The 10,070-nt window shown below is 17.4% G+C and overlaps 1 protein-coding gene across 1 annotated transcript in view; it reads left to right on the forward strand.

Moving 5' to 3' along the window:
* Positions 1–6,309, forward strand: part of LOC100864794 (alpha-tubulin N-acetyltransferase) — a 33,674-nt gene extending 27,365 nt beyond the window's left edge. The window contains exons 5-8 of the mRNA XM_086902975.1: positions 1,250–1,355; positions 1,559–1,646; positions 2,962–3,008; positions 5,706–6,309. Of these exons, the coding sequence (XP_086759101.1) occupies positions 1,250–1,355; positions 1,559–1,646; positions 2,962–3,008; positions 5,706–5,988 (524 nt within the window). The 3' untranslated portion in view covers positions 5,989–6,309. The remainder of the gene's footprint in view (positions 1–1,249; positions 1,356–1,558; positions 1,647–2,961; positions 3,009–5,705) is intronic.
* The last annotated feature ends 3,761 nt before the right edge of the window (positions 6,310–10,070 follow it).

Below are 10,070 nucleotides of genomic sequence, written 5' to 3' on the forward strand. Positions count from 1 at the left end.
CGATATCTTATACGATTTAATGCGAGTAAAGAAATGTAGAAATTGTATTTTAATATAATTTCTATTTCATTATTATAAAAATTGTAAAAATTATATATTATTATATAAATTTATTTATATAAATTTCATATCAATCATAAATTTCATATAAAATCATTATATAAAAAAAATAGATTTCTTACAAAAAGATAAATTATAATTATATATTTTTATAAAATTGTTTATTTTTTATTTATAAAAATCTTAAATATATTAATTTATATATACAAAACAATATGAGTACAATTTCTAATAATTTAAAAATTTAATCATCTTCAAAGCATCTCTATAAAAATAATATTTATAGAATAATCTATGAATCCATTGTTTGATTTCAAGCAATAATAACAAAAATCAGTTTCGTCTTATATTTCGCTCTTCAAGTAGATGTCCTAAATCGGTAATTCTTACTTAGAGAGATATAAAATTCCGGTCAATGTCATTCTATGTAATGATCTTATTATGTAAATCTTTTGATCGATTCAAAGCTGTCCTTTAGTGATAAATTCGTTGAATTGAGATTCTATTGATTATAATCGAATTGATCCAATTTTTTTGACATAAGATAATTTCTAATATAAAATTGATTTGATTTTAAATTGTATAATATGGAAATAATCAGAAATTATAAATTAAAGTATTAATTGATAGTAATAATAATATTATTCTATTGAAGAATTTTAAATTTTAATTTAAAAAATACTTACATATAATTTAATATTCTGCTTATTTTTATTAAAATTAAAATTATAAAATTATTAAGTTCCTGTTGTTTTTTATTTTTATTAATAAAATAATTATTTTATTACTTTTTATACTATTTTTATTAATATTTTATTAATATTAAACTATTTTTATTAAATTATTTTATTAGCAAAAATTAATTTATAATTACTAAAAATAGAACCAGATTATTAAAGATTAATAAAGATATTATTGAAAATAGATTTAAATTATAAAAATTAATAAAATATGAGGGAACAAAGGAACATAAAAGGTTATGATATATATAATATATGATATTATGATATATATATATATAATCCAAAATAGAGTAGAAAAGATTTTTATATACATAAAGGAAAGGAATTGTGATTATTATTTAATATGAAAATAATTTAAATTTTATGAAATTTTTAGATTTTTGCATAATTTTGTTTATGTATATGTAATATTGTTTGTGTAATAATGTTTGTTTTATATTTTACAGAACATCAGGATGTGAGAACTAATAGATACAGCTTGCCCTCAAAAAATTCAATTGATATCGGTACATCGAACGCCATACATAATAACATTGCAAAGAGTAATTCTAGGTACATAAATTGTTATTTATGATACTTAATTAGAAAGATAATTAGAAGATAATAGATATATATTATGATAATAGTAAGTAAAGAATATTTTAAATTAATATCTTATATTAAATAATAAATTTTATGATTCTCAAAATATCTTTAATTAATACAATACAATTATTATTATTTTAGCAAAAAATCAAATTGATTTTTGGTTTCAGTTTGAATGGTGTTTCTTACTCTTCCTCTATTTCTCGCACTTCATTTGGTAGATATGCCGCAGCACGACCGCCTTGTTCCATGGCCAATGTAAGTACGATCGATAAAAAAATCGATAATCATCAAATGCGATATATTATATTATACTTTAATTTAATTTATATAATAAAATATAATGTTGAAAGTACATATATAAATTTTTCATTAAATACGGATACGTATAAATTAAATATTTTATATTAATTTATTAAGATTAGTATTTAAAATAATTTTAAATAACCTTAGATAAATCATAATATTTTACTTAATAATATTTTTATAAGTATGACTTGCCAATTTAATAAGAAATATTAATAAGTAGATTTTTTCAAATGATCAATTAATTTTAAAAAAATAATGGTTGAAAATTATAGTATTCTATTTTTTAATAATTAAAATAAATTTTATAAGTAAAAAATATTACATTTATACATATTATCCATTTTCCATTTTAACTGTTTATAGCGGATTTTTTAGTCGATATTAAATTTTTTGAACAAGTAGTATTCATTTCAAATATTAAAAGATAGAGTATTATAATTTTTAATTATGTATAATAACTTCATTTGTTTTAAAATAATTAAACATCTAAAAAAACTTTCTTGTAAATGCATTTTTTAATATTTATAATAATACTGTTTATAATTAAAAATAGAATTTGAAATAGTTCGAATTATTTTAAATTTGTAAAATGATAGAAAATTCGAATCATAAATATAATTTGAATTTTCAAAATTTTTAAAAATCTTTTGCATCTTGAAAATTCGAAATTTTTGAAAGTTTTGTCTCACTTATGTTATTTACTTTTCAGTCTTATATTGTTTTCAAGAATTAATCAATGTCTAAAATGATTATATATATAAATCATTATGTAATTTTGATTCAAGTCTACTAATATTGAAAAATATATAATTATAAGATATAAAATAACTCTTAAGAATTTTAAATCGATAAAAACTTTTAAGATTTTCAGGACTTTCAAAACTTTCAAAAATTTTTAGATTTAAGAATAATTCTTAAAATTAAGAAATTAAAATTTATAACTTGATATATAATATGGATTTGAAGTGATTCGAAATATTCCAAATTTTATCATTATTCACAATATAGTACATATATATATATACATACATACTTAATATATTTGTGAAATATTTCTGTAAAATTTTGTCATCTCTGTCATTGTTTAGTTTATTTCTATATTATTTTAGACATAAATTTAAATTGCTTATAATTTAATAAATGAACTTTAATCGACATTTTTACATAATATACAATAATTTTTGTCTAGATAGAATCAATCCTCCAAGGATATTCTATGAATATCATATATCATAATTAAGAACACATAATTATTTGATTCTAGATAATCCATAACACTACTGTGCTTGGTCCATCTGCCGAGCGTACTGGGTAAGTAAAATAAAAAAATAATCATTTAAATAGTTGAACGATAAAAATTGGATCTAATTCAAATATTAATTAGTGATTAATTTCTTTTTATCTATGTGCAGAAGTCCTCTTGGACATCTAATACATTGAAATTTTAATTAGTTTTTCAGTATTCAGATAATTCTAGATGAATAATAATATTATTTTATGTTATGTCGATGATTTAAATGTGTAATAATTGATAATGATATACTAGATTCATAATATTTATTAAATACTGAATTTATTATATATATATTTAATTATATGAATTTATTATATACAAGTGTTCAGAGATTTACTAGCATTTTTCTCGTAAAAGATAAATACTAGAAAAAAATGTTAGAAGAAAAAATTTTTTTTATTTTCTATAAGCTATAATGATGTATATCAATTTTTTTATATTTCCAATATTTTTCGAGAAATGAAGATGATTTTTAATTTTTTAAATGTTACAATTATGTTATGTATATCAAAACAAATTCATTCATATGCATGATCATGATTTTCAAAACTATACGATTTTTTGTTTAATTTATGAAAAAAATGCTGGTTAATAAATTTTTGAATATTCTTTGTATATTTATTATTAGTGATCACTTTTGAATATCTTAAAATTTGGATGAAAAGATAATATATCTATTATTTTTTCATATATATTTATATATTTATATTAATATGTGTATATATATATAATTATCTATTATTAATATTATATATACATATATATAATGTATCAATAATAATATACGTAATACATTACTATATATATATATATGAATAAATAATGAATCATACATTACTTGTTCATTGAGATTTTAAAATATTTAAAGTTGATCCATAAAGATTAAGAAAAACGTAAATAACACAGTAATATATAATACATAAACAGCTTCATTATTTTTACACTGAATATATATTATTCCAGCACACATTTGAACGAACATTATATGTATATTTCTTAAACTTTTTTCTTGCTTAAATTTTTAAATATTGACTCAAAATTTAACTTAAACATAATTTTTTTTTCTATAGATAACAAATATATATATATATATGTAACAATTTGATTATATTTCTTTTACTAATTAGAAAACTTTTATGTTGATGTGATATTTTTTATTTTAATATTTATTTAACTATAAAAAAATTAATTTGTTTTTATATAAAAGAATGATATAGAAAATTATAACAGACTATGATATTAATATTGTTTAATTTATTGGTTATAAATTATAAATATTAAATATTTCATAAAACATAGAATGAAAATTCTTTATAGAAATCCAAAGAAATTATAACTAAAATATTAAAGTAATGATAGTATATAGATAGATAAAAATTATAATATTTTTGAAAATTCTATAAAGGATTTTCAATATTTAATTCTTAAATAAAATGGTTTACTCATTCTATTATTTTGTTTTTGAAATACAGATATAGTTAATTTGCTGAACATATTTTTTGTTAGATTAATTTGCGCATGTATGTATATATTTATATTTATTTATTATGATATGTATTAAATGATCATTCACATCTGTATAGATGATTAAAGTGTGCTCATTAAATATGCTGCATGGACTTTATATTTATTTCCTTTTCATTGACAGATATTAAGCGATTCCACTCCTATGAAAAAGACCAGTTCAATATTCCCAAAATCCTCTGCACAATGGCAACACGTTCCTTTTATTCTTATTTTCAGAGTAAGTAATTTTTTTCACTTCGCTTGCAAAAGTTTCATCCATGATGCATGATATTTTATTTTTTATTTTTGTTAAGAAATATTTCGTTATTTTATTTGAATACACAAAATGTTCCATATAATTACAATTAACAAATTGTTTCTTTGATAATATGTTTTTTTGTGAATTGAACGATACACAAGAATTAAATCGTTAATAAAAAAATTTTTGGAAATGAATCTTAGTATATTTTAAAAAAGAATCTTCTATTTTTTAAAATTAAATGACATTAATTTTTTATTAGATAGCATTGAATCTAATGTTACTTATTTGACAAATTTTTTCTTTTTGCATCACTTATATTAAAGAATACTCTATATATGTAAAAGAATATAAGAAAAAAATTTACTATATAGAAAATAGATCAAAATAAACATAAAAACTGAAATATTATTAATTATAAATATTATTAAGTTTAATAATAATTTAAAAAATAACAAAAAAAAAATAATATCTCATTTCATTTGAAAAAAGAAAAAAATATTTCCTCCATTTCTTGAAATTTATTTTCAAAATTTTTATTAATTGAATCTTGTATAACTTTTAATTTGCATAATTGTATAACTTTAAAAAAATTATGTTGATGAATATATACTAATATCGAAGAAAACAATTTGAAACATTTAATATGGAACATTTTATATGAAGAATGACAATTTATTTAAAAAAAGAATGTAAAAAAAAAGAAAATATTATATTCAATTATTTCGTTTTAATATTTTTTGTTTATTAATATTTATTATTAATAGGATCTATATTTATTTCATTAATTATTTTAATATAATTTGATCATATATAGATGTATTATAGAAATAATTATAATTATATTATAATTATATATATATATATATATATATATATATATATATATATATATATTATATTATCATTACCATAAATATGATATTTTCATGGAAAGTTATTTTTTCAGTGAAAAATCGAGCACTTTGGCTACAATACAACTGAAACCAGAACGACCACGATCACTGAGCCTTTATTCGGAAGAAGAACAGAAACAACGCACAAATGAATTGTCAACAGTACCAACACCTGCTTTATCCGATTATCAACCAAGTCCTCTAGTTACTATTTTACGGGAAACAGAGAAAACTGAAAAAAATGTGAAATCCTCGCCTTCATGTAGTCAAGAAGTAGTTGGTACCAATCAACACAGTCGATTAGATTTAAAATTCTATCATTCCCCTTTATGGTAAACAATAAAATTGAGATAATGTTAGAATTATATTGAAAATTATACTATTTGTATGTGCAATAAAATTATAAAGCTTTACTTCTCAGAATAAAGTATCAGTGAAAAAAAAAATTTTTAAGTTTGATGAAAACTGAAAAAATATTAATAAATACACTTAAGATAAATACATTATTAATGAAATTTATATTAAAAAAAGGAAAAAGAAATGTAGATTATAATTAATAAAAAAGATTTTTTTTTCTATCAATCACAAAATTATTATTGATATTAATTTATATATAAAACATTGTATTAGATAAAAAAATAAAAAAATTTTTTAATATTTAGCACTTTTATTTAATTTTTGTAATTTAAAAAGAAATTACAATAGTTATACTTCTAAAAATGAAATTTTATATCTATGATGATGATAATTTTTTATATTTTTTCGAATTTCAATTGTAGATTTAATGTTATTGAGAAAAAAAATAAAAGAACATTATTTATATACTTTACTTTTTTTATTCTATTACCTATTTTTACTTTTCTGAATACAAGTATAAAAATAAAATAAAATAATAAAAATATACTGATTGTTATTATTATTGTTATTAAAAAATATTAAAAAATAGGAAAACAAAATAAAATTATAATTACGATTAATTTTATTATTTATAAAATATACTCGATACTTTATTGTTTGTAAATTTTACAAATTTTAAATTAAAATATTTTATAAATTAATAATTTTTAAACATACAGTGAGTATCACTTAAAATTCATCATTACGCATACTAAATTTATATTTGCAAAATATTATTATTGTATGTTTAAAATTTTGGAAACAAATATATTAATATATTATGATTTATGATTTTAAATTATTTTATTTGTTATAAATAAAACTTTTAAATTTAAAATAACTACGACAATAATATAATAAACTTTATAAATAATGTACAGAAATTGTCTATCACTAAAAATTATACAAGTTGGTATAATAGAAAAAATCGAAGAAAAAAATCATTTTTTTTGTCTAGCAATGAATATCTTATGTTCTAAATATTATTCAAATGTTTTTTAAATAAATATTTGCATTTTGAATTAGTAAAATAATAAAAATAATAAAACAATGAAATATATAATTGCAGAAGTTGTAAACTGTAGTGTAATTATTTATCATTAAAAAAATGAAAAAAGTTAATAGAAGTTAACAGAAAAGAAAATACAATACAATTGAATATTTAAAAAAAACCTTAATAAGCATAAGTCGAAAACTGTTTCTGATATAATTATTTTTTGTTAGTGTTGTTATTTTTTGTTATTAATTATTATATTAGTTATTATGATTGATTTATTACTGATTTTTGGTATCGTATACGATGTTTATAAATCTTTATAAACTATTTTTTAAATGTTTTTTTCTGCATTCTTTATAAGTTCACAGAAATGTATCAATTTTTAATTAATAAATGACTTAACAAAACTGAATCCATACGCTTATTAAATGATTCTAAAATCTAAAATTTTCTAGAGAATTCATAGATCTTTAAAAAAAAGATGCCAAACGTAATGGAAATGGAAGAATATATGTTTATGCAATATTGAAAAACTATAGAAAAAATAGTAAGTTAATTATAATGTTAACATAAAACAAATGATTATATTTCCAAAAAGATTAAATTTAGCTTTAAGGCTTTTTTACTCTATATAAACTTTACTAGTATATCCTGTATACCATATAAATTTGAATGATTTTTTTGAATAGTTTGTTAAACTAAATAATTAATATAAAAAATTTAATTATGTCTCAAACAAATTAAAAAATAGATCGAATAAGGAACTGAAATAATTGGATTATTAAAATTAAAAATAATTTGCAAATTAATGTCTTAAAATTGATTGCTGAAAAAAAAAAATATTATAATAATATTTAAGAATAGAATAGAGTTTATTATAAAAAGAATATTTAGATAATAATAGATAGAAATAGATAATAAATAATAATAAATAGATATTAGATAGAAATAATTTAACTAATAAACTATATATCAATCAGAGAAAAATAAGGAAAATAAAATTTGCTAAAGAATATTTAAAAAAGAATTTTGATTTTTCAAAATACATCATTTTCATCGATGACTAAAAATTTAAAGTATTTTTATATTTATGGAAACAAAAGAGATGAAAATTTAAAATTTTTAATCAATAATGAAGTCCAATGAGAGATCCTAAATGATTTGAAGTTGCATGTCAATTATAGATGTAGCAAATTTGATTAAGCACAAAATTTACTTCAATTATTTTGAAGAAAATAGTCAAAGTTGCTTTTATAATTTTTTTATTTGAGTCTGAAATGAAAATTTAAAAAACACATTTTGAAGATTTATATTAATTACATACATATATGTTGTTTCATTGAAATCATTTGATTAGAAACAAACAAGAAAGAAATTAAAATTTATTATTTTTATAAAAATTTTTAGAATTTAAATCGAAAGTATTAAAAAATTATGATTTTTTAATTTTTTAATGTTTGCAGTTCATAGCAATGTTAACAAATTTCGATAAAATTTTTATTAAAAACATAGATAAAAATATTAAAAAAAAATTTTTTACATTATCTAAACTCTCTAACTTTTTAAAAAAATTAATGCTTTTAACTTCTCAAAATAATCCAATTTTAAAAAACATACTTATGTTTTAAAGAATATACTAACTACACTTTATGAAGTTATTCCATATCTATATCATAAGTTTGATTATATTAATTTTGATTTTAATTTGTGTTATAACTATTTACAATTTGAAATGTAGATAAAAATATATCATATAACTAGCAATATTAATCGTATTTATTTAAAAAAAAACTTATGTATTGATAATTAATAACTTATTTCAACACAATGATAATTAATTGCAATATTGTAAATATAATTATAAATTTTCAGAGAGTACAAATACATAATATATACTGAATAAAAATCGTTATTCACTGTTGTTATCAATACTTTTTTAGATCAATATCGATATATTCAAAAAAAAAAAAAAAAAAAACAGGAGAAAAGAGAAGAAAAAATATTGATACCTGTATATGTAGATATATGATATATATGTATATGTAGATATATGATAGAATGTTATCTGTAAATTTGATTTCATATAAATGAAATCAGAAAGATTCTATGGATCAAAATAAGACGAAATTATATAAATTTTTTCATTCATATTTTATTTATGCTTCGTTTTCAAATAAATTAAGTTTAAAAATTTTTTAAATACAAAAAATTAATTAATTTTTAATTAAATATAAATGAACTATCAATAAATAATTAATGAAATGATAAATATAATGAAAAAATAAAAAAATAAAATAAAATTTTATCGCTTAAGTTTTAATTTTTAAGAAAACCGGAATTGAATACATTATATATATCAAGAAATTATATAATTAAATTTTTAAATTTCATTTTCTTGAAAGTTAGTTCTTTAATAAAAATAATATAGAATATATTTTTTATTTATTTTCTTTATTTAAAATAATTTTTCTATTAGTTCATTAATATGCAATAGAGAATTAGCCAGTTTTATGTGTATTTAAAAAATTTAAATTTAATTTATTCAAAAACAAAATTTTCTAATTTTTCATTATGATATTTGATTTTTTTTTTATTTCGAACTATAGATATAATTTTGTATCTCAACTTATAATACATAGATTTCGGATTTCATCCTATATATTCATAAATTTTTTTCTCTTATATATTTGCCAAAAATATATATTAGAAAAATATTATATATATAGTATAAAATATTACTTTATTTTTATATTGCAAGTTAATACTTTTTACAAATGTACCCCATTGTATTTAAATATATTTAAGAAATAAAAAAAAAATTTATTAAATTTATATATATATATGAGGATAATGTAAGATTCTACGTTAACAGTAGAAATTTAATATTATAATTTTTAGTATTAAGATTTAATATTCTAAATTTTTTTGATTCTTTTCTTACAAACTCATAAACAATCAAAAAATTTTGTAAAATTTTTTATTATAATAAATTAATATATATCACTTCAAACTATTTTGAAAATAT

The sequence above is a fragment of the Apis florea genome, unplaced genomic scaffold, assembly GCF_048593485.1.
Source record: "Apis florea isolate Af1SG1 unplaced genomic scaffold, ASM4859348v1 contig_2274_pilon, whole genome shotgun sequence".
NCBI lineage: Eukaryota > Metazoa > Arthropoda > Insecta > Hymenoptera > Apidae > Apis > Apis florea.